The sequence below is a fragment of the Sinohyriopsis cumingii genome, unplaced genomic scaffold (assembly GCF_028554795.1).
Source record: "Sinohyriopsis cumingii isolate HCF-2022 unplaced genomic scaffold, ASM2855479v2 utg001196l, whole genome shotgun sequence".
Classification (NCBI taxonomy): Eukaryota; Metazoa; Mollusca; class Bivalvia; order Unionida; family Unionidae; genus Sinohyriopsis; species Sinohyriopsis cumingii.
Window position 1 is genome coordinate 899,281 of NW_028315971.1, and position 27,569 is coordinate 926,849.

General features: G+C 34.1%; 1 protein-coding gene across 1 annotated transcript; it reads right to left on the reverse strand.

The window, feature by feature from the left end:
• LOC149772732 (3'-5' exoribonuclease HELZ2-like) lies at positions 1-27,569 on the reverse strand. Its single transcript, XM_089947447.1, has 20 exons — positions 27,431-27,569; positions 22,896-23,906; positions 22,390-22,581; positions 21,720-21,759; positions 19,851-19,951; positions 18,670-18,879; positions 18,120-18,156; positions 17,505-17,629; positions 16,668-16,793; positions 16,138-16,198; positions 11,881-15,631; positions 10,213-10,298; positions 9,143-9,286; positions 7,334-7,471; positions 6,217-6,585; positions 5,390-5,643; positions 4,773-5,039; positions 3,731-3,887; positions 3,162-3,329; positions 1-2,718 (listed from the first exon to the last, which is right to left on the reverse strand). Exons 2-20 carry the CDS (start codon positions 23,676-23,678, stop codon positions 2,582-2,584), a joined length of 7,146 nt encoding a protein of 2,381 aa, XP_089803573.1. The 5' UTR covers positions 23,679-23,906; positions 27,431-27,569; the 3' UTR covers positions 1-2,581.

Below are 27,569 nucleotides of genomic sequence, written 5' to 3' on the forward strand. Positions count from 1 at the left end.
TGGATTTGATTCATTTTATTTCTTTCTTAATCTTTTCATCAATCGTGTACACAAATCAAATAGTTTTATTTCATTAAATTCATAAGACAAAAACTTAAATTCTCTGTTTGTTCCTTGATTATGAGGAATGCGATTGGTCAACTGTGGCAATGATAAATAGACAAAAATCGAACTTAATAATATAAATAGACATAGTTCGAACTTAATAATATAAATAGACAAAGACCGAACTTAATAATATAAATAGACAAAGATCGAACTTAATAATCAAAGATAATATATAATAATAAAATGATCATTGCAGGATTTCAGTATTAAAATTAATCTCATGACTGATTTGTTTACGTAGATACTATATAATATCACATTAAAATATATACTCTGTAGAAAATGTTACATAAGTCATCAAATAATATGAAAATTACGAAATGAGTTTAATAATTTTTCTTTGCAAGCCTTGGTAATCAAAATGATTTAACGTATTCGACGGGTTGAAGTGAGACCAAATGTACAAATGAAGTTATCCAATGACGAAAAATATTTATTACATTAAACAGCACATGAAGTGCAGTGAACTGATTTCAACGTATATTAGGATGCCTCAGACATTACGTCTTCTCTTTACCTGAATTAATTCATGGCGTCATGTTGTGTTCTGATACGTTCGTTGCATGACAAAATTGCAGAATTGTTGTATGGCCCTAGTAACAGAGAACTTATGCTATAAATAGTACTATTTTCTAACGTTTGAAAAAATATCAAACCTTTTTCTTGCATACGTTGCAGGATAAGCCAGTTTTAATTTATATACTGTTCATATGATTAATGCCTTATCCAGGGTAATAAAGCCGTCCTGAATTATTTAATAACACATTATGACGTCAAACACAGCGTCGTGACGTTACGTAAAGCACAGGTGTAATGTCTGAGGTATACAGATACACTTCAGTGTCATGGAGTACAATTAATTATGGCTAGTCAACAAAATCATTATTTGTCTCATTTGATGAAAAGAATCTTACTCAAATGCTCAGTGGCAAACAAAATTTATAAAATATTCCGAATCATTTCAACATTTTGCTCACCACGACACTAAAATAAATTTCGTTTGATATAGGCACTGATGTAGTTTTCTCTGTTGCTCATTTGTTCATTGAAAACTTATGCGTTTATTAATAAAATATATAAAAATAATACTGAAATAAACATGGAAGAGAAATGTCACGGCTTCTTATATTGTAAATAAAAAGTTAATGCAATTATATGTACGTTGTGCATTTCAAATGGCTCACATTTCTAAACCGCCCCAGACATAATTGTTTTGTAATAGTTCTGATATTTCACCTCGCAAAGGATATTATGGTAGACTCTCTCCCCCCCACCTCTCTCTCTCTCTCTCTCGTCACTGACATATAAGACTACAAATCGATCGACACCCCCTGCATTCTTTGCACAAATCGTATATGTCTAAGGCAAAGTTAATGCACAAAAGAAGTATACAGCGCAGAGAACTTTAGCGGGCTGAGATTTCTATCACGAAGTCTTGTGTTCGAGTTCATATAGTGTCAATGTTTTTATGCCCTATTCAAAAGCTACAAGAAGGACAAAATCATCATTCTCATACACTTGCGTGGCCTCGAGTAACAAATAACAGAAGATACATTACGTTAACTTGTGCTTGATAAGTCATGACGTGTGTGATATTGTCAAACTCATTTCAATTATGACTGTTTGACACGCAAATAACGTGACGTACCTAATGACCTTGCATGGCAATCAGTTCTCTTACACGGAAAAAGCCGAGGCTATACAAAATAATCATGACATATTACCAAAAACTAAATAAAATAAAACAAAAACATAAAATATACAAAATAAGTATAAAAATATCACAAGAGCTCTGTGCAACGCGTACACTCATGAAAATGAAATTGTCATTTAAAATGTATTTCAACACTGGCCATGCTGATCACAATGAGTGTAGCACAGCACATGCAGATATATTATTACTAAAACAGTTTTCGCCTTTTATAATAGGAGAAAAAATCTTTAAACAACATGCTCAATATTTACCTTGAAAAAATAGCACAGATACAAAGCATTCACTGTTGCTTTCTTCTAAAATAGATCTATACAAAATAATATTTAAAGACAAATTATATTTTATATAATAAAATATGGTATCTTCATAACAAATTTCAATTATTTAGTTTTTTCTGTTCAACAGTAGAAATGGCCGTGATTACAAAGACCCGAAGTAATTATATGTATGAAAAGTGCCCATAAACAAGTACAGACATTCTGGGCAAAATTGATAATGTATGCATACGAAAAAATGTCACAAATATCAATTTTATATACCCTAGTACGTATTCGTCCAAATTAAAGAATACTTGCAAGTATTTCTAAAACACTTTCTTTGGACTACAATGACCATGGGCGTCATAATATTCATGTTACATATTTTTTTTTCAAATTAACTATGTTCTCTCATGTATATGTATTTATATCAGCAGTCACTGGGAAAGTGTTTTGAACACAGTTTATGGATTATGCTGTTATTATTCTTGAGCATGTCCATTCATCGTCTGTTCTTACGTCTCTCTCTCCGGGAAACTTTAGGAGGAAATTCTCCAGCAGTCTTCACACATCCTCTTTGTTCATACAGGGCGATCAAACGTTTCCATACTTCATCACACTGGAGAAGGTTCCGGTTCCCTGTACGAAATTGTTTACATCAGTAGAACAGATAAGTCATTTTATTTTCTAGTCTTATATATATATATATATATATATATATATATATATATATATATATATATATATATATATATATATATATATGAATAAATTTTGGTAAACAGTCGAAAAGGCAAACATTGCCGCAACAAACGCTTCGAAATTCATAATCACATATCGTATTAAGAAAAATAAATAAATAACGTTAATTCTTATACAGTCAGATTACTTTGGGTTGGTTGAATGAATGTAAGTATATGGTTTTAAAAGAGTGTAATATTTTTCTGTTTCATAGCTGATTAACAATGGATTATGCAAGGTTTGCTTTATTGCTGTCGACAATGGAAAAGCGTGTGCCATCTAAAATAAAAGTGACATTTTATGAAAAGAATATTCAGTTTTCGTTCTAATAAACAGCTTACCCACAATGACAAGCCCCTTTCTTGCCCTGGTTAGAGCCACGTTTATCTGGTGGTGATCGGTAATGAAGCCTAGATTCATCTTGCACCAGCCCAGTGTGGGGTTGCTTTCTATCATGTACTCTGGGAGTGATCTCACAGTGCTGAACAGGACATAGTCCCATTCTCCACCTAAGCATTAGATAATACGTAATTTGGAAATATTTTCACTTCAATTTAATCGCCTCAGCATTGGAAAGGAGTCATTTTAATGTCCTTGTTGGCTTTAAATTATGCTTTAGAGGAAACAAAAAACAATAATAAAACTGTAGCACGCCAATTGATCTGGTTTTCTTTAGCTACATTTTAGCCATTCAACAGTAAGATTTGCAAGGGAATGATGCTCCTTTTCAAACAAATGTCACGTGACAATTGCAACTACACAATCATGATATTAAAATGTTGACAATATACATGAAAATGAATTCTGTATAAAAAAAATACATAGAATAGTAAAGAGGAAAAATACTTGTCGCTAATAAGGCCTCTCTTATAATTTGGAACAGCAGTAAAAACAATGAGAGTAACTTTACCTTGACTTGCTACCACGGTGTTGACATTGAAGTTGACAAAACCTTGCTTTGTGAGAGCTTCCCGTAGTTCATAGCATTGAGCATTGTACTGTGATACGACATTGATCCGGTCACTGTCTACCAGCTCGATATTCACCATGTGGGTGAAAATCTTTATCTTGATATAAGAAAAACAACAAGATGTAAATGAAAATGTATGCTACATTATCTTTGCTTTTAGGAAGCAGATTACATAATCTAACAATCATAATTTTATAAAGATAAGAAGGCTAGAAAAAAATGAAAACTAATAAAATAAATAGCAGTTGTTATGGACTGCAATATTTAAACTTTCACTAGGGACTGTCACATCAAAATAAATAGCAGTTGTTATACACTTCAATATTTCAACTTTTACTAGGGATTATCAAATCAAAATCTTACACATAGCAGTTGTTATACATTGCAATATTTCAACTTTCACTATTTATTCAGTGTAGTTTCATGCAGAAATATCGCTGATATTATGACTTGGCTTTTGAGCATATTTTGTGTCCCGTTGAAAATAAAATATTACCGCTGATTTTGCGAGGAAAAGAAATTCGAATAATCAGTAAAAGTTTCTATGATTTTATTTTATTTTCATGGGTTTTAATACTCTAATACGAGAATTTATTTTATTTAATCTTCAAAAACATTTAGTAATAAATTACTATTTCAAAAGGGAAACATTTTGTTAAAGCTAACAAAGGTACATTTCTGTGGCGTTCTAAACATCTTAAATAAAATCTGCATGGATGAAACAAGGTTTCACTCCTTCTGCAATCAAATTGCTATCAATTTCAAAATGTATCCCACCAGATAATTAAGAATTGCATTAAATACAGCCCGACAGACCAGATGATGTAAAACATAGAGCTTTAAAAGAATCTCATGAAAGTATTCGTTAGTGGAAAAACGTCAGGACCAATGACTTTGAAGATCATTAGAAATGTGGAGAGATTCTGATACCATTTCCTTCTAAGGGTTTGGTATTTAAACCCATTATAACACCTTTACTCACCATCTGATTGACTTCTTCTTTATTGCTCCTTGATTGCTCGTTTCCTTCCTCTGTTGCAACGGTCAATATGTCTTCCTTACCTTCTATATGGCAAAAAATGTGGGGGAACTTTTTATTGGACCACATTTTTAGTGGACGGTCTATCCATATATCAGGCTGATCATTAATACCTTCCCGCCAAATACCTTCTTGCCAATAGTAAGAATGTCCTGTTTCTAGCTTGTTCTCATAGAATTCTTTGGAAGGAAAGTCACAAAGTCGTGGATGCTGAAAAATTATAATAGTTACAAGGATCCATTGAGGGAAAACCATTTAAGATAATAAAGTTAAAATGTATCAATTGTGTCCATGTATTTTGATAGATTTTACTGCCGTAATTTATTTTAAATATTAATTAATTGTTCGAACAGAACCTTAAAGGAGCTTTGATAAGTAAAGCTTTAAGAAAAAGAAACTACTGAATTAGAAATCACTTTCAAGGAATGTACATTAGACAAGAATGATTATGAAATACAGTCACGTGCCAAATGTCAAAACCGTTTGTATTCAAAATGAAATCTTACAGAAAAAGTTCAAATCGATCAGTAGAAAAGGATACTGAATGTAATACGGCATACCATGCGATATTGGATTTCCAAAAGAGTGTATTGTACGTTGTTGCCGTCACGGGATTGAGACAATGCATGACGCTCGAACATGGACTTATCCAGGCCGAGCTCAGCAGCCTCCCTACACATGATGATTGGTTGCAGCTGTTTGTGGTCCCCAATAAGGACGACCTGTTCTGCCTTGGTTGCGATAATTGGTACAAGACACTGTGGCTCTGGACACATGGCGGCCTCGTCAATTATAATTTGATAGATGTCAGTGCCTGCCAAAAAAATTTTCACTCATAGATAGTCGTAGAGGAACATATTAGTTGCCTAGAAAACATTTAATGAAACGTACCATCGTTCATATTTTGAAGCATATCTCTGTTTAAAAAGTATGATAGTTCTTAATTCATTCGTTTAGATTCGAACACTGAAAGGCGACAATCATAATTGATATGGTAGGTTTAGAAACGGTGCATCTTTTCGTAACGCAAAGAAAGTGGAAATCTTGGAATAGACAAATGATTATGTGGGAATCGAGATTTGGCTTTTAATGTAATGCTGAAAAGGAAGACATTGATGTAGACGTGACAAGCAATCTATTTGTAACCAAAATCTGATTCAAGTTTTAATTTTAGTTTTTTTTATTATTATCTCTTAATTAATTTTCTTTCACGATCAACATGCTTTTCAACCATGAAATTTGAGGAGTGTTAATCTTTAAAGTTTAATACCATTAATATAATTTAATAATCTAAACCAGCACAAATTTCTTCTAAAGGTAACTATTAAAATGTGAAAAAGTATGAAAGCGCAGAAATGAATTTAGATACTTAAAAAAGCTCACGAACCTTCTAGCAATTTAGCGTTAGAAGCAACAGCGGTAGTGCAGAGGATCACGTCGTGTCTCTTCAACTCCACGACAGTTGCAAGTTTAAGAAGATGGACATATGCTTGGACCTCCTTATAATCCGGAATATAACCATGTTGCTTGAATTTTCGATCATAGGCAGTGATTTGCTCTGCATAAGCCTTTCCTTTCTTCCTGATGAGATGATGAAGGGATATGTCTGCGATATATTCTGCTGCTTTACATTCACGCATGCTTCGTTTTGACAGGAAAGTCTTTCCTGGAATCGGAAACTCCACTGCCTCGATTGATCTTCCATACATACGGACGATGTTTGGACAATGCTCCTCAAGCCTGTTGATCATCCAGCCTTAGAGAAGAAAACCGTTAATACCGATTGTAATGAATATATATATATATATATATATATATATATATATATATATATATATATATATATATATATATATATATATATATATATATATATATATATACATATATATATATATATATATATATATATATATATATATATATATATATATATATATATATATATATATATATATTTGCAACAAGCATACAAAATACTGCACTTCCATATTGTATATCTATCTGATCACGATGATCCTTGGTACAAAATATGTTTATTTCCTTGCTATTTCGCTTTCATGTGTTGTGGGATTTTCTCTAGATTTGACCTCTTTCTTATGTCCAACGTGTGATGAAAGAAAGAAAAAGAAGGAAAATGTGTCTGAAGTCTAGGAAATAACGATTGAACTTGTTGTATGTGACTCTAACCATGTAAGTAGTTAAATATTTCGTGGTAATGTGATTTCCTTTCAACTTTGATAATCATTTACTCGTACATTTTTGCGTGACAGTGTGTTACGTAGCTCCAGAATGCTGCAAAATTGGAAATCTATCTGCAGGGCGTTGCCTCACTTAGTATTTTAAAGAAATAATTATTGACAATTTCTAACTACACTGTGGATAACAAACATTATTAAAATATAGTTTGCTTATTAGCCTGTTGAATAAATGTAGCCAAATTACATAAAAATATTGATCCTCAAATACATGAAATATACTTAATAACAATCTTTTTAACTTACGTGCAACCTGATCAACTGATTTGTTGGAAGGGCCACAGAACAGAATTTGCTTTCTTTTATTGCCTTCTCGTTCCCACCATTTGTTGATCTTGTTGAAAAGGTACAGAAGTTTAATACCAGTGTACGATTTTCCAGTACCTGCAAAGGGACAAGAATCAATTTTGCCATTCCTTTTCAACCGGTTTTCTCTTAATAATGTAAATTAAAAAGAAGAAAAAGAACCCCATTAAATTCAAGATAAAACATTTTAGATATACAAATTATGCCGCAATAATAATAATAATAATAATAATAATAATAATAACAACAACAACAATAATAATAACATGAAATATAAAATAATTGGTATACTATATTTTGAACAATGATGTTGTCAAGTTTGTGTATACTCCCCTAAAGAATGATATGAGCTGAAATTAAAAAGTTGAAGACGGTTTGACCAAGAAAACAAACTGAATTGTTTAGCTTGCTTGGAGGCTCCGTCTTAGAGGTTGTTTAAATTAATTTGGTTTCTCAAAAGATATTTCGCGGAAAGCGCATTCATAAACTGTTGGTAAGCTATGATTGGCAATACTGCATGCAGTCTCTCTGAAATCATGGTGGTGTTGAGGGAGATAACATGTGATTTAGCACAATAGGTTTGGAGAGAGAGAGAGAGAGAGAGAGAGAGAGATTTAGTTACTTTGTCTAGGAAAGGAAAATTTCATAAAGTAATGATTCTTATTCAGAGTGATTCTTTTAAATTATCTTGAGCATTCTGGCGCTAAGAACTAGACCATTTCTGAGACAAAGTCAAAAAGTTCACGATGGCTTGAAATTTATGCATTAAAATATATTTTGTTCTAATATGAAAGATTACACCAATAGTCAGGCATAATCCCCATTCTATCATCAATGCTAATATTTTATAAATTTCACGCCTAAACAGTAATTCATTGTTTTTTTATAGAAAGGAGAATAAATCTTTAAGTTTCATAGGTGTTGCCTAAACGTTCCTTTATTGCAGAATTCGCTGTGATATTTTAGTACATTTACATGCATGTATTCATACATTTACTTGATATACGTGTCTTGATCATTTACATGCATGTATTCATACATGTACTTGATGTACGTGTAATGATCATTTACATGCATGTATTCATACATGTACTTGATGTACGTGTAATGATCATTTACATGCATGTATTCATACATGTACATGATGTACGTGTATTGATCATTTACATGCATGTATTCATACATGTGCTTGATGTACGTGTATTGATCATTTACATGCATGTATTCATACATGTACTTGATGTACGTGTATTGATCATTTACATGCATGTATTCATACATGTATCTGATGTACGTGTATTGATCATTTACATGCATGTATTCATACATGTACTTGATGTACGTGTATTGATCATTTACATGCATGTATTCATACATGTACTTGATGTACGTGTATTGATCATTTACATACATGTATTCATACACGTACTTGATGTACGTGTATTGATCATTTACATGCATGTATTCATACATGTACTTGATGTACGTGTATTGATCATTTACATGCATGTATTCATACATGTACTTGATGTACGTGTATTGATCATTTACATGCATGTATTCATACATGTACTTGATGTACGTGTATTGATCATTTACATGCATGTATTCATACATGTACGTGATGTACGTGTATTGATCATTTACATCAGAAAACGTTTGAGCACCAGCGTGGTTTATGCTAAACGAACATTTTACATTGTTCACCAAAGTAGTAATATTGACCTATATGAAGAACAATCATAGTACCTGGTGGGCCCTGGATGAGAGAAAATCTTGATCCGAGTGTTTTGCTGATAGCTTCATGCTGCTTTGTATTGTTTTTAGGAAGTGTCCCGACATTCAGCTCTTCCATTTGTAGGATTCTTTTAGCCAGACGTTGATGATCCTTGTCTTTAAAGAAAAATGTTTAAATTGCATGAATAGACATCCATGAATTATGCAGAAGGAACAGTCTGTGAAATTAAGATGACGTTGCCTTTAAAGTTGGGACTATTTTTCAAACAGATATTGTTTTCAAACTTGTTCGAATGCAGTGTACATGAATATCTGAGCTCACCTAGCACAATATAAAAATCTAAACTAAGCCCACAATAATTGAATTCAGGAAAACACACAGGAAAGAAAATTGCTTTTTTTTAAGATTGCTTACATTCAAGCAATGCCCTTTTCATATCAGATCTGAGTTTGATGACGATTCCAGATTGTTGTTGGCGTAAATCAATACTAAACAAAAAGCTCAGTATCATGTAACTTAAAACTTTGATAAAAACAATTATCCATAGAGTGGACATATTCAAACTTTGGAAGACAAATTGTTGATTTCATATATCACAGAATACGTTTGACAATATTAAACTGAGTCAAAAGTAAACGATTATCGTGAATCAATTGCAATATTAAATTTGATCAGGAATGTAAGAAAAACGTTAGAATTACCTGTACCTTTTGATTATGTTATATAATTAGAACATTTCATCAGAGATTGAGAATAGCTTTGTCAAGGATTTATAGTAGTTCTTGTAAGGGGTTTAGAGTATCTTTTGTCAGTTATTTATAGTAACTTTGCGTGTTTCGAAATTCACAGATTGAAAATCAAAATAAATAAAATGCAATATAAAATATAAAAAATGTGAAAATGTAGTGTTTGTCAAAAACATTTTTTTATATGGTTAAACATGAAAAGACTGAAATATACATCCGTGTCATTTCGTTTATCCAATATATTTGTAATCATCGGATCATTTTAAATGTTGATATCTACTCGCATTCTTTCTCAAAAGCATAATTTAAGGAAAATATCCTTTGATTGTACCTACCCAATTTTGGTATTCCTTTGTTCAAAGCAATTCTCTTTGCCAATTCATTCGCTTTCTCAAGGGCCTTTAAATATAGTTCGGTTCTCCTAAAATATAATATATTTGCTATCATTCGTACAGGAATAGACAAAGAAATTCAATATAAAATTAAATACACCTCGAGAATCATCAATGCATTAAAAATTGCGTGAAACATTATTACTTTATATTACTATAGGATAGAATTTTTCACTTGAAAATTTTAAGATATTTTATCTATATTTAATATCACGTCAAAACACTTTGAGGATAAATACGGAACCTTGGAACCTTACACTTCAGAAATACTCATACGCAAACTTTAAAATGGATGATGTTCAGAGAGGTATTAAATGCGTGTCACCTGATACACTCATGTAAACGTAATATATATGTGCGAAACTAGTATCTAACTGGCCTGAGCGCTTTCGCCTCTTTAATGAGTCTTTGTCAAATGTAAGTCCAAAACATAGACAAGACAAATAAATAAAACAGAAAAACGGTTATGTTCGCGAAACTTTACATGGCTGATGCTACAGGAATTAAACATGTTAACTTTATTATGTTTCCACTAGTTTGTTTTAGCTTGTTGCTGATACTGGAAAATATTTGTTGTTTTCGTTGTTTTTGTAGGGTTTGACGCCATTTTTCAGCACAAGACAGGCTATACATGGCGGCCAGTATTAATGGTGGAGGTAGGACCTGGAAAAAACCCGGAAAGAACCACCGACCCACGAGAAGCTACTGGCAAGCTTACTCACATAACCACATTAGCCGAATCCGAGACTCGAACCGACGCAGACAGAGATGGCAGTGATCTGTAACGGTGAGCGCTTTAGACCACTCGGCCACTTGGGGCCCCGAAAATATTTGTATTGACCTAGAAATTGATGAGCCATAACGACATCTATTATTTTATGTAAATTTACGTAAGCGCAAATTATATCCCGAATATTTTATTTGTATAGTAGTCATAGGCTAATTAGCAAATTTAGAGAAATATTTAAAAGAAAATGTGTCGGCTGCAAAAGATAATTTTATTTGTGCATGGTTGTCATTTTCTAGTCTACTTGTCTTGTCAATGTTTTGTATTTGCCTTTGGAAAAAACTCATTAAAGAGTCGAAAGCGCTAAGGCCAGCTAGATAATAGTTTCGCACTGTTCGTTTTCAGTTTATATATATATATATATATATATATATATATATATATATATATATATATATATATATATATATATATATATATATATATATATATATCTGTGTGTGTGTGTGTGTGTGTGTGTGTGTGTGTCACAATTTATCAATTTGTAGTGAGTCCAATCTACTTTCTACAAATGAACATTTGACACTTCGTTACTAACATTTAAAGAATTTACCGAGAAATTTTAGAAGATAAATTAGTCAATCTTGTTCTTATCTCCGAACGAATTGGATCTATTGAAAACATATTGATTCTTTGACGATGTAAGTAATCATTTATTCGCATGGCAAAAGCTGCATGGAAATAATGTGTTTCAGTTTGTTGTAACATAAAAGAAATGTTGTAAGCGCTTCTTCTAATGAAAGAATGAGATTTGGAAATTTTACAAGAATTTTATACTCATATCTGAACGAATTTTGCTAGTGTAATTTGTCAAAATAATGTACCTGTCTACATCTGATTTCATAAGTAATTCCACAGCACATCTTTCCACTTTTACGTCTTCAGGAACAGAGCTCTGAGGATGAATTTGAAAGTGAACGGATATTTCATCCCTCTCTTTCTTTTTCTGAACCTTTATGATCTCTGCATGGACCACACAGATGGAACTCGGAGTCATTGGATCTCTTTGTACAGGTTCTGTGCGCCTGATGCAAAGCCAATCGTGCGATATTGCAGTGTTTTCTTCATCACTTTCATTCTTCCCGGCCATCTCCGTTTCCTCTGCCAAACCATAAACACCACTACCGCTGATTTCAATATTACGCTCGAAACAAAATCCAGCTTGTAATCGAAATTGTCCTTTCCTCCCTGAAAATCGGACAGGAAGGTTGTTTATAACGAATCCTCCCTCATTACGCATGGCAGTTGTGGCTGCTTCCATCAAAACAAGTGGCAACCAACTGTTCAGATATTCCTTGACGTTTTGATATCTTTCCATGGTTGGTCTTGTTGAATAACGATAGAGGTATTTTACAGGATCTTCTGTATGTTGCAAGCAACACTTCACATTTCTGGTCATGGCATACAACTGAGGAGAGGGAACAAGAATCCCTTTCTGAGCAGTTGCTGTCATCTGAATTTTAATAACCTGTCCGTACGAAAAAGTAGTGCTGAATTTGGAATGGGACTGAAACATTGTTGAGTCAAGTGTTTCTGTACTGACATCTTCAACTGTTTCGCAGGAGCTGGGCACCCGATAAAGCCCAGGTGTAATGTTCTTGAATGACTCAATAATACCAGCTGCATTTCCTTTTAGTGCCGAGAGCAGAGCATGAACCCAGTCCTTGTATGGGATGTAAACCACGTGCTGGTTCGGGTCAATCCTCGAGCTCTGACTCTTGGCTATTGAAGAGAAACCATGAAAATCATAAAGACGTTTCTGCCATTCAACGGTCACGAAGTCTCGATCTGTTTGGGTGTCTTTTTTGATAACTGGTTTCGAGCTTATATCCAATAAGTTGAAAGGCAGCTCTCGAAAGCTTCGATGTACAAATTTTAAAGCTGGTGTGCTAAACGTCACCCTCCTGTCTGTAACATCCTCAATGAAGCAAAATAACATAGATGGTTTTTCTTTTAGTTTCTCAGCGATTGCCAAAGATTTACAGTTCTTCTGGTATGCTTTCGCCCTCTGTGCTACTGTATTTAGTCTCACACACAATTCCTCTACTTCTTTTTGTGTGTAAACTTCTGTCTTACCATCAATGGAACGGTGAATTAACCTGTGGACCATCTGATCAACATATCTTCGAATCGGAGAAGTAAAGTGTGTGTAGAGATTCATTTCTAAGCTAAAATGTCTCCCTTCCGTGGACTTGTTCTTCAAGATGCCAGAGCATCTGTACTCAGCACACTCTTGAATTTGATACCATTCCTGAAGTGCTAGGCATTGTAAAGGATGAAGTTCATCTGTTTTCATATATTTTAAGGCATCTGAACTTGGTAAACTACTTAAAACCTGAAAAATGTTCTGCTGCACAGCAATTAGACGCTGTGATTGATTGTCGTGTGTTGAATCTAAGGAAGGTGTTTTGAAATTTGAAACACGTCTGTTTTGAAGGCTAAGTAGCAAATCCACAATTTCTGCCTGTCTCTTCAACCAGCTCTGTAGCTCCCCATCTGGAGGCAGGTCCTGACATCGGAGCGGCACGAGATTTGGAAATTTTTTTATCAAGATTTCAGCAACTGTTTTATTCGAAAGAACCATGAATTCTTCCACGAGATAATGGGCCTCGATATTTCTGGGCAATGAATCGTCATCGGTTTCCTCGTCTAATTCCATGCTCATTGCATACATAGAATTTCCAAGTCTTCTTTTCCTCATGACTGTTGCCAACCTGAAGAGAATATTTATATCCTGCTCAATGTCCTGATCTGAATCTTTCCTGTCGCCATTGATGATGTCCTGAACTTCTCTATATGTGAACCTTCGTGACGATTTAATGATGGACTTCTGTAACTTTGGCGTTCCTACCACCTTAGTTTCCTTGTTAATGTTAAAGAATAGGGAAATGGATAGCCTACATTTTCCGGGCAAAAGACTGCAAAGATTCTCGCTGAATGGTTCTGGCATCATGTGATGTGGACGACTCACTCCCGGGTAAAATGTTGTTGTGCGTTGCTGCGCCTCCATATCTACTGGATCCCCTTTATGAACATAGGCTGTTACGTCTGCAATGTGAACCCCCACACGATAACCACTTTCCACCCGTTCTACACTGAGGGCATCATCTAAATCCTTGGATCCCTGAGGATCGATTGTGAATGTTCTTAAAGTTGTTAAGTCGCTTCGACCTATCTTCAATGCTTCTGTTGGCTCACAATTTTCGTTTCTGCTCATAACGCTTTCGACGCGTTTCACCGTTTGGGAAAGATAATGACCAGGTACTTCGTACTGAATGTTCAATAACCCGATTCCACATTTCAGATCTTTAGCGCATGGTAGTATCTTTACTACAGCTCCTCTTGGATATATGTGACGCTTGGTCCATCCGATATAGACCACGAGAAACACATAACTGTTTCGCTCCTCAGGTGGAACGTCAAACCATTCTTCAAACTCTAGCTCTTCAGTGGCAGGGTTATATTTGTATAATTCAACCCTATACCTTTTCAGCCTTGGACACTTGTTTAGAATGTTTATATTTAGAATATGGATTTTCGGAACAGTTTTACAAATCGGTTTCATCAAGTGGCTTTCCAAATCGTCAATTGTGCACGCATATACTGGATGTTTAATGTTTTCCTTTCGATTTCTTCTCAAGATTTTCACAACCTTGCCAAAAGCCTTCCCTTCTTCTGTTCTTGGGTCGCCTCTGTCTAGAATTTCGACACACACCCTGTCATCGCTGAAAGCCTGGCCTGCCTTTGATCTCCCTGATATCTCAATTTTTCGGATGTTATCACTTTGGTGTATGGGTATGCAGTAAGCCAAGTGTGAGGACTCTATCTGAAAAATGCAGTCCTTGTATCGACTAGGCTGCTCTCTACTTCTCCTGCTAAGCTCCTGATCTGAAAGTTCCTCTTCATAAAATGGCGACCTAGGTGACTTGTTTATCTTTGTCAAAAATTCTTCGTTAAGTTTGAGTCCCTCCTGAAGCATTTTCGTCATATTGATTGCATCTTCATCACAACTTTCTGTTTGTTCATCGAAAAACATCCGGCTTGTTTCAAAATAGGATACCTCCATAGCATTCATTTCCTTCTGCTCTTCAGTATGTGGCTTTTCCCTTGGCACATCCGTACCTGAATAAATACTGTCAGAACTACCAAAACTTAAATTTTCATCCTCACTTTCAGACCATTCAATAGGTTCATGGTTTTCAGTATTTAAAGACATTGATCTTTGTCTAGATATTAGGTTGCCTGCGGTAGTAGCACCAGTTCCTACACTTCTGGAACTTGTCCCAGACAAGTTCCTATTCCTTCTTTTCCGTCTTTTCTTTCCTAACTTGATAGGCATATTTTGTTCAGACGAAACAGAATTATTTAATCCGTTTCTGTGATCTTTCGCACTGGTGCTAAATATCGCATTGATTGCTTCGATATGATTTTTATTATAATCTGAACTTGTTTCCGCAGTGGTATCCTCTGTTTCTATTAAATCAGAGACTGATGAACTATTTCCTTCTTTGGTGGGTGACCCTGGCGTTTCATGATCATGGGTTTCACTGTGTGTTGGACAAACCTTCCGTCCAGCTGTGAAACAAGGAAATGAAATGATATCGACATGTTGTTAGAATGGTAAGTGTTAATCTCGTTTGAAGTACATCTTATACGTGTCTTTTAAAACAATTTCTATTTTAAATTTTAAAAATTTAATTTTGTCTATCTAAAATGGCACCTTTGGGATTTGTTGTTCCACTTTGTGTTAACAGTTTATGCCCCTTTAAAAAGTAAGTGTGAACTTTTCAGCTGCTACAATCGTGTATTGTTGTTGCTTTTCTTTAATTGTGTTTGCTTGTTTCTTTGCTATTTATTTTTTTATTTGTGTTTTGTACAATAATTAACAGATATATATATATATATATATATATATATATATATATATATATATATATATATATATGTATATATATACACACACACACACACACACACATATATATATATCGAAAATATTCGCGACGCAAGCATCCGTTATGTCTCTAGACACAGCAGGAATTTACATGTGTGTAGTGTTATTATTGTAATAATATACACACGTTTGCGTCTCTTGGCATGTTTCACTTGTCTGGTTCTTGCTTCTTCTGCTCTTTTTCTTTCCTACAAATTAGAAAGAAAGATATGCGTAACCTTAAACGACCATTCATCTTCTCTGAAGCCAATTAAACAAGGCTAACAAAGTAGATCCAACCAATGTTCTGTTTTCCTATATGTTTCTTCACTGCTACATTAGTAATGGGTAAGAAAAAAAATGAGCAATTTAGATGTAATGTTAGTATTCACGGTTTAATGTCGTCGAAAAAAAATCTAATAAAATATATGAGCAATAAATGTTCACTACTAGTGGAAGTTAAATATTTGCTTTGATTTGATACTTGTTCGACATACTGTTACGATGTCCTTCAAATTGCTTCAAAATAGAACATAACTGAAATATGAGTTGGCAGGTATTTTGCTTCCTTATTTTAATTTCGTGTAAAATCACTATGTGAAAATACATTAATCTATAAAATGTTTTAGGAAAGTATCGTTTGAGCACCAGTAGTGCCTGCTGAGTTTTTTGTTTTACCTCTGCGTCTTTTCCAGCATTGGTTCCTTGTAACCACGCAGATTCATTGTCCTCGGACTGCCTTTGCTCACGACTTTCTTTTATGCTTTCTAAGAACGTTTGAATGGCCTGTCTTTCTTCCTCGGACTAAAAAGGGAATTTATATTTCATTTTTTATTATTATAAAGAAGATTATTTATTAAAATTAGTTTGGGTTTAGTCCTACACTCAGTTAGCAAAGCACTACACCCAGGCTTGGCCATGAAATGCGTCATTCCTTCCTTGCATGTATGCTTTAAAATATTCATAGCATCTTTGATTATTCAATGTTGATACCACCATGTTAGTCTAGCACTTTAAATCGATCTGTCAAACAGTTTAATCGCGAGGGTCAGCGACATTAAACTCATTTAGATTTTTTTAAAATATTTCCGCTGAGAAAGAAACTCATGAATGTGATCATTTGGAGGAGTAACGAAAAAAAATAGCATGAAATATTCTTTTGTGACTTTACTTAAAAAAATATATTTATCACAAATCTAAGTGATGATATGTTTTCTTTAGAAAAATTAGCAATTATCATATATTCGGCACATTGATAACTATAATGAAATGACTCCCAAAAATGTAAATAGATCCGTCTGTATTTCGAATGCTTCTTGCAGGCAGTCCTGACTTTTTCGAATGAAAAGAATGCAACCGATGAAGACAAAGCAGCCTGAGTGGCAGAACCAAAAACACCCAAACAATATTGCGTGTAAATATCTTGTTTGATGCTATTGATGGCAAAAACGAAATGATATGTAAATATTTGTGTAGTTAACATAATTAAAAAAAGAGAAAAAAATAAATCCTCACCGCACAGCTTATTAACGCTCTCTCAGCTTTTTCTTGTGCAAGATCATAGTTTTTTGTCTCCCTCAAGGATAGAGCCCAGAGCATCATAGCTTCCGTGCAGTCATAATTGCAAAGTTTTTCCAAGACTGAAATAAGATATATCGTAGAATACGTGATCTTCAAAAAAGTGCCGTTTTCCATAAATAAAAGTTTGAGTATACTGTGAACATTGCAAAATTATGTATTGTTAAATATTAAAATAAGCAACAGAAATTTTGTTTTCAAAATTGCTGATTAACATTACATTTAAGTGTATATGATGCATACTCATTACGATACCTGTCACCGTATTTTAATATGCTGACCTTCCCTATGTGTTTCTGTAAATTTCAAAATAGTTTTATTGCCACGAGCCTACACTACTGCAGAATTGTTACGTGATAGTTTAAGGGGAACACAGAATTTGATTTAAAATTACCACTTATTATTAATTTGGCAAACATTTTACAAGAAAAATATACGTCTAAAAGTCAACTGTCATTCATGTATATATTATTGTTTCTATTGCAATATCAAAACACTTGTATAAACTCTGTCCCAACGGAAATTTACTTTCTGTATGCATTGTATACATACCGTACTGACAATTTTGATTAACGGCAGGAAAAAGTTTCTGAAATGAGTAAAGAACACTGATTATTTTTTAAAGTTTAACAATGTCAGTGGCCAAATAATCTTGCGAATTTCTTAAGTCAAATAATATTACCAGGAAGATGGGCTTATATTGATTCCTGTGTATAACTGTCTGTTAAATCTTTCAAAGCCCCCTAATGCTACAAATCAATGAGACACAAGTAAACCTAAAAAAAATATTAAGAATGGAAGTTACACATGAAAATGTAGTGCATAAACAGATTTTATATAATATCAGGTGTCTGTATGAATGCAAGAAAAGGGACTTAGAAACTTAGCCAATATAACTTGAAAATGACAGAGTGAAATAGGTGTCAAGTTTAGCAAAGTAAATTCATTTGTCGAAGTACAAACAATCGAAGCGTGTGAAATTGTTGTCATATTTAAATATCTTGTCTGATTTTGTATGCACAATCTCGTTGCACGGTGAAATGGAAATTATCTTGCTTTGCTTTGTAAGGTAGTTTAATTGTAAATGAGAAGTTTGTCCTACCTTTTGATATGTACATCTAGCCATCCGCAGAACGGTCTTTTTCTTGCAGTCTCGAATATAATTTTCATTCCAAAGGTTACGACGTTCAGCTTCCTTGTAAGAAGTGAACACATTTCTAGACACAAAGCAACATCGATCCCATTTTTCGTCTTGCTCAAGGTCTTCAGAAATTTGATCTAGCTCTTCTAAAAGAGAGCTGAATTCTTTCTCCTACAAGTTATCAAGACATAAATTCACGACTGAACCTAAGATGGCAGAGGAGGATGCGTCACTATTAATATTTCCTTTAGAAGGTCGTATTCGTTTACGGTAAAGAAGGTCGTATTCGTTTACGGTAAAGAGGTTGGCAGCATAACTCGTAAGTATCTGATACTGTCATAAAATTGATTGGAATGATAATATTTGTAGCTCAGAAAAATGCCCACATAACTTACAATGTTTTGTTAAAACAATAGCTAATTAAAAATTACATGGCTGGAACATAAAGTTTGTGAACTGTGCCAAGATAAACGTACTTTAAACCATCACTAATATGTGATAAAATGATACAAAAATTAAACAGAGCGCCAAATTCAAACAAGTATCAATGCTAAATATAGTGAAGAACAGTGTAGATGTTGCGAAGAATTTATACGATGCGGACCATTGAAGCACACATTTGAAATATCAAATTGTGCAAAAATTTGCTTTTAGACGCAAATAAGCAAACGTAAATGCATTTTTTCCTTGAAAACGCTATTAAATCACGTACTCTATAAATTATGAACTCTTTCTTTACAAAAATTAAAATCCATAATTGTATGTCACGCTTTGAAATGAGAATAATAAAACATATATGGTCAATTTTTAACATAGATCTTCAGTTACTGGCCGAAACGTGTCTTGTAGGTGCAATTTTAAACAACAGTAACTTCTAGAAGTCAGTTATAATTGTATCATTTAACCTAGATTTTCTGAGCACATCTGCTTTAAAGAAAAATGAGATGGTCACCCCAAATAATTAACAACGATTTTCACTATTAGGTAACCAAGTGATTTTTTTTTAGCCCAGTAAGATTCCATAGCTTTGGTTTCACCTCAGATATGAAAGTACCATATCAAATACTCTTAACAATTGCACTACAGTGAAATATAGAGTATAACGAAAAAACGAAAGGGAAATCGGATATTTCTTAACATACCAAACAATGGAAGCTATCCATAATCTGGAATAACACTGTCCATAAATGTTCAACCTTTTTCACCTGGACAAATGGATTCCAGCGGGTGTAATATTTTATACCTGGAAAAAATTAATGATTTCATCAAATCTTTGGAAGGTTTTCCATTGTAATGAAAGGAATGTTTTCTATTCTTTCTCGTTACTGTGTATTTCCATAATTATAACGTAGAAAAAGATTATATTTGAAGTTTTATGTGTGTGTGTGTGTGTGCGTGTGTGTATTTGTGTGTGTGTTATTTGGACTTTTAACGTAGCTTTAAAGAAAATTCAGTCATATCGCTACGATGTCTGCAGTGTGACAGTTTATAGCGATGTCTAACACTGGGGCATCATGCTGTGACATGTAGCATGATGTCCCACCCAGTCACATTATCCTGACACCAGGGCGACCAGTCCTAACACTAACCTCTTAATGGTGAGCGCCAAGCGAGGCAGCTGTTAGTACCAATTTTGTGAGTCTTTGGTATGACTCGGCCAGGGATCGAACCCACCACCTCCAGCATCCGAGGCGGACGCTCTAACCGAAGTTTTAATTAAGACAGTTTCTAACAATATATCAAACTTTAAGTCCAAATAACTATATGAAGATAGTGTGCAAACATTTTTCATCAGTTAAAACGATTTTTATATCGCCAGGAACAACTATTACTATTAAAAATAGATATATATGCAAAACAGTACTATATTAATTGAATCCTGAAATGTATTTAATTTGTGCATGAGATACACATATGCGAATGACGACAGCAAAATTCAGAAAATAATTCAATCTAAAACCTTTGTGGTATCTTCGATAGTTCTTAAACGTAGTTCGTACCCATAATAATTTACACAAACAATTTGTTACAACTTTATATTTCGGTTTTCACAGTCAAGACCTTTCATACAATATGGTGACCTCTGCTTCACACTATATCTCAAACCTCTGATATTTAACTTTTTATGTTTGTGATGCTTACGAACATTAATGAAGGAAAATATTACGCCACAGTTAGCATCATTGTGTAACTGAAAAACCTTTATTCTTTAAAACCAGTGACAAAAAATCCTCTGATATGGGAAATCCTGAAAAGTCTGAAGGATATACATCACAGTCCTTCTTAAGATGCCATGTATCATGAATGCATTTTTACCCCTCACTTCTGATGAATTATCAGATAAAATCTATTGCTGTGAACAAAACAACATGTGAATAAAACAACTGTCTCAAATTATGGAAGAACGTTTCAGAATGGACACTATGGCCACTTTGACAGAACATTAGCCTACATATATTTCTAATTATAATTCAATTGTCACAGCATCGATATAGATTTATATTTAAATAACCGGATATGGCCCAAGGTAAAGATCTGAGCGAATAAAGGCAGATTATCTAAAAATAAAACACCAATCGTTCATGGGTGACTCCTACTGCTGTCACATCATCAAATAGCGGCCATGAATATGTTTACCAACGGATTTCAAAACTTTTTATTAATTTTTCTCTACAACAGCAATCACTTCCATTTTTCAACAGAATTAGCAAGATAAGTATCTCAACAGACACCTGATTAGTAGTTTTGCAATTTTGCATGAACGTTCCAATACTCTTCAGATCAGTCGACCCCAAAGTAGATGATTTAAAATAATTGAAAGGGACCAATTTGTTTTCCTCTTACTATATGTATAAGCATACAGAGTAACATCATAATGTATAATTTTAATACAGGTGTGCGAAATTCCACATCTAATTTGGCGATAATTAACTTTTTATTAATTGTTTGGCGCAATATTTATTCAGTTTTCATAAAGAATAAGTCGATATTAGTCGTAAAGGAAGACTCACCTCTGTAGAAGCTTCGTATTGCCAGATTTATTTGGCCAGTCTGAATAATAAATAAATTACTAATATGTACTGATTGCATATATGTTTTCAGCTACTAAACTAAACCTAAAGCGAACAAACAAAAGCCATAGTAAGATTGGTAAAGATGAGGTAAATCTGCCGTTTAAATTTGTACATTTACATTATACTAAACAAATTTCTTGCCAATACAAATTCTCACAAATTAACACTGAATTTGTGTTTTCAAACATATGAATTGTCCAAAAGCAAGGCATATAACTAAGTATTCAATACATTTCTTGACCAAAATAGCACACTTACAAGAGAAGAAAGTTGACTTACCAGACTGCTGATTTCGAACAAAGGTTTTGATTTCTTCAGTGATTGTTTTAAAGTGTAAAAAAGATAAAGGATAAAACTATGATACTGTATTGAACTTCAACAGTATCAATCATATATATGATAACTTGTGGGGAATTCAGCAACTTTTACATCTGAGCAATATTTTGGATAAAATTCTTTTGGAATATATCAGCTTCATTTTCTAGGGTCAGCTGGTTTTCAATACGCGATACAGTTTTCAAACTTGCACACATATTTCATTGATACTAACATGTTCCAAATATATAGTAATATTTGTTAAAATCAATAGCAAGAACAATCGATTTACCTTAAGATAAAGATCAGAGCATGTTTTGTGTCCATTGGCCACAAACCGGTCCTCTAGTCTATTTGCCATGGTTACTAAACTTTGGTACGCTTTGTTGAGAATGTTATCAGCAAGACCAAACTCTTGTTTGGAAATGGCGTGTTTGGCTTGCTCTAAAAGCAACAGGATTTGTTTAGGGCTGCTCGTTACCGTCTGAAAGAAAATCAGATTCCTTGGTTATTTACCAGAGAAAGATGAACATGTTTACAAAAATGTGACATTTGATCAAAATTACAGAAGGAATTCTACCAGTGAATGAAAAACTGCTCATTCATTTATATAACTAACTGCGATTATTTATTAGTTTATTGTCTGCGATTTTATTGTTCAGTTTTAAAGAAACAACAACAGCAGCAACAATATCATTATTAGTATTATTAATGAAATATAAGAAGTCATATTGTCTCACATAAAGATAGTGCCAAATGATAAAACGGCCATTGACTGAAAAACCAAGTTGCATCTACCTGGTCTAACTCAGGGACAACTGCTAACGAAAAGGCTAGGTTCTCGTTGTCGCTAATCGGTATTAATGAAAAAGCATCAACAACCTTCTCAGACTGGTTGTCCTCGGAATGTGCCATTGCTGGCAATACAGTGTCCTGACCAAATGCTGTTACTTCGTCTCTAACATTTGTTTCTTGATTCATTACTATTGAGAAAGCTGAGTCTTCCATTGGTTGTTCCTGACCTTCGAATGCACCAGTAGTGTTTCTGGAATCCGCATCATCAGCCCTCGTCATCTGGTCATTCATTTCATGCATAGGGCTCAGTGGAGGAACACCGTCTGCATGTAATTCGTTTTTTTGCTTCCGAAATTCGCATGTAACAATAGTATTGATATAATCAGCACAACCATCTTTTGTCACATGATTACCTTCTTCATGGCTAATGGTCGAATGAGTAACAACCTCATCTGCCCGTATTTCTTTATCTTTCTCTCGATTTTCGCCCGAATCTCTGTAATCATCAACTGGGAACTGGTCTTTGAAAATACTACAATCTAACCTATTCGCAGCAGACTGCAAGTCCTGGTTGTTATACAGGTTAGATTGTGGTGATAAAATAGGAGAAACTAAGTCAAACAATGTATTGTTGCAAGATGACAATGAGTTCCCACAAACCAATTCCGTTTGATCTTCGAATACAGAGCTATCAATATCAGACTTATTCCCACTTCTTTGAGATTGTTGTAGTTCTGTTTTATAGTTTTTCGGCTTTTCAGCTTGTGTTTCCTCCGGATGATCCATTTTGTAGATTCTAACTAAGATTTATATCACACTTTAAAGCAGTTTATTTGTACAAAGTCTTTTAATGTCTGGTTGAAATAAAGTCAGCTTTCATTATTGACAAAGCTTGCAGTTTAGTGCAAAACAATCTGTATTCTAATGATTGACACTACGGTCCCATCAAGAAAAGTGGATCTGCTGCCCTTGTGGCACCCTTCTCTTCTGATGGCAAATACTGGATGTGTCTTTCTGCAAGAAGAAAAAAAAACGGAATTTGTGGAATAACTAGTTTATGATTGTATTTAAAAGATATTGAGGAGTAAAGATTAGGTGATTATTTGCCCCCTCGTTTTCGGTCAAATATTCGTTAGAAATGGTGTCTTTGTACTTTAATGATTTAAAATGTTATTTCGAAAGTATGATAATGACGAACTATCTGGTATACGAATGTTTTCAAAATTTGCTGAACAAACACGACTTTTTTCAAGTTCTAGCAGGTACACGATTTCAACCGGATTTTGTTTTCACCGTGAACAGGATTTCACATTGTTTAAACGAAATAGCGTCAATAACTAAGTGTTGTGATTTTTCCTGTAGTATACGAGGACGAAATATTCTAGATTCAACCAGAATTAGACAAAAATGCAGCATTCATTGGAAGCCATTAATGATAGTAAAAACAATAAAACATATAGAACAATTATGTTTTTATTTCTCAGATCCACCTTTCTGCTTACCTATTAAGCTAAATATGCATAATCTGAAACTAAGTCCGAACTGAATTTAATTCTGATTGCGATTTTATCTTCACATTTATATCTTCTGGCTGTGAACAATATCACTCTGTTTATTTTAGTTATACATTGAATGACCCGAACTTTGAGTCGTACAATGCACAGTTATTGTGAATTTCCAACTGAGGCGCAGATAATAGTACTGAAGCGTTCATCATCAGCTCATCAAATTGGCCATGTTACCTGATGACATATTCATGATGCCATATTTATAGATCAAGTTTCAAGCACGACTGCTATTTTCTCAGTATGCTTGTATGAAATTTAGCTCCTTTTTTTATGAAGCAAAGCGGAAACAATGACGTCACATAAGACGGGTATGAAATACACCGCACCTAAACAGTGACCAATGGTACACACATATCGTAGTGGTCTAAAGCGCTCACCGTTAGGGATCATTGCCATCTCAACACTGTCAGCGTGGGTTTGAGTCTCAGGTTCGGCCAATGTGGGTATGTGAGAAAGCTTGCCAGTAGCTTCTTGTGGGTCGATGGTTCTTTCTGGGGTTTTCCCTGGCTTCTTCCTCCACCACTGACACTGGCCGCCACGTATAGCCTATCCTGTGCTGAAAAATGGCATTAAACCCTACGACAGCAACATATCTTAACAGACATCCACTAGGAAGTATCTGTCAGTAACTATTACAACAAAAACTTTAAAATATCTGCGTTTTACTTAAAGATTATGATAATTCAATATGGAAAACATAATGACTTGAACATACCCAATCAAATTACAATTTCCATCACCTAAGAAACAATTAGTGATGATCTAATTAATTGATTATTTTGACTGATGGAGGGAGAGAGGGATGGATGAACTGATCAATCAATTTATTGATTTGTTATTTTTTTCTCAAATAATCAGAAAAATTTATTTACTGATAAATTAATGTTTATGGGGAGCAGTTGATTATTTACACTGGTATTAGTATACGATAGATATAAACTGGGAGATGAAGAGAAAAGCAGGATGACGGGCAGAAACAAGAAAATAAACGGATTTTGTAAAATTACAAATCTGCAATATTTACGAATTCTACACTTTCGTATCTCCTCGCTAAAACCTGCAGGTACACGACATTAGGACACTACCATGGACGTACTGTCACTGTCACTACTCCTGGTACTTGTATATTTTTAAAGATCTCACGTTTACAAACAAATCTTAAACGTTGATTGTTGACTTCAGGCAATAAACCGTATGATCTCTTGAGGTATTCCGGGCGTTTGGTGGTCTCTGTTTTTCACCAGCTTACGAATGATTGCTGTCAGTTCTTCTGATGTATCTTACAGCAGATTGTGTATTACGTCAGCAGATAGCATGTTGATGGTTTTATTTTTAGAATCTGGGGCATTCCAGGTCGATCGACTGAGTTTCGTTTGCATGGAAATCGAAAGTAGCTTTACATCAAAATAGACCTCCCCCCCCCCCAGTTTTTTTATTTCCGCTCGCCCTCCCATTAACTTTGTAAACACATAATGACGGTTGTCTTTACCTTTTTATTTTATTGTTATAACACTCTCCCTATCTCTCTCTCCCACAAAGAATTAAAATAAACAGCAGTGCACATGTGTATATTATGTTTGTTGCTAAATATTATTTATCATCTGGCACTAAGCGAAAAGACAGTGGCTACGATTCTGTTATAACAGCAGTTGTTGTTCTTGTTATAAGATTAGTAGTATGTGCTGGTGACGATGATTGTCTTCGTTTGACTGTTTACATACTAGACCTACGAATCCATGCAGACTAATTTATAATACATTTTCAAGTATGATAAGCTTTTGTACAAGTGCGTCATCTCAAGCACTAAATGATAAAATCGTGTCCGGCAAGCGTTACTATAATTTAAAATATAAAATGTTAAATTCTTCGCTTTGTGGGGGTTACATAGTGTTCTATATTTAGAAACATTGCTCACTAACGGCCAGTCGGGTACAATACTCTACAAAGTAATTTCAAATGTTTTAAAATATTTTTATATTTTATTTTAAATTCTCATTTTGTCTAAATTCTCGAAAAATAAATTGAAGAAAGAAAATATAAAGTGACATTGTATAATTTTGATTGCGTTGTTTTCGGTGTTCCTATTGAATTCTCAGGCTTGAAAAGTGTTGCCTGCTAGCCACAAAACCCCCAGTGACACCATTCCAGTGCGTATTGGGCGTGACAACAATACAAAACAGTGGGGAATTTGAGTCAAACTTGCATTTTATATCTACGTTTGCATAGTGTATAGGCCGACTTTTCTTGTGAAGGTGGGGGTCAGAGTCTCACAAAAATAACACTCTAGTGACAACAGGAAAGACATCAGCATAAACAGGAGCAGCAACAACATTAATATTATTGTTACTGAAAGATAAGAAGTCATAGGTTGCAGATAATGGAACTTACGTTGTTTTTGTGTTGGTCGGAACCATTAGCTTAACCTTGAAAGGCATAGCCTATCGTGTGTTGAAAAATGGCGTTAAACCCCACAACAACAACAACAACAACACTCTTCGTAGTAGTAACTCTTGCTTGGTTCGTTAAAAATAAGTAGGGATGACGGATGGACATATCGATAGATCGATCAACTGCTTGCTTAAATTACTGAATTTTATTTAATCTGAGGTATGATCAAATCACGTGAGAGTTATAAAAAAACAACAACAACAGACGATCTCACAACAAGAAAACTCACGGATTACATTTATAAATCCGTGATATTGACACAGTAGAGTATAGTGACTTCAACAAGTCTGCTAACATCCTTCACTGACCTAAGTACTGTGTTTATGCGTGTCCTTGCGTATATATGCGTCTGCGCACAAGTGTGTGAATGAGAGACTGGAAAACAGACAAACAAACACACAGAGGTGGAGAATATTTTCTGCAATCGTTTGTGTAATCTATTTTGATAGGACTAACATGTACATACTTTACACTGCCGCTGCTGTTACACAATATACAAATAATTATATTACGTATACTTACAAATCAAACACGCCTTGTTTACCGTCTAGTTGCGATCTTAAGTTATCTCAAAGTACATCATGTCTTCAGTGATGTTTGTCTTTCACGAGTTTACAAATGATCGCTGTCAATACTTCCTTTACATTTTATAACATATTTT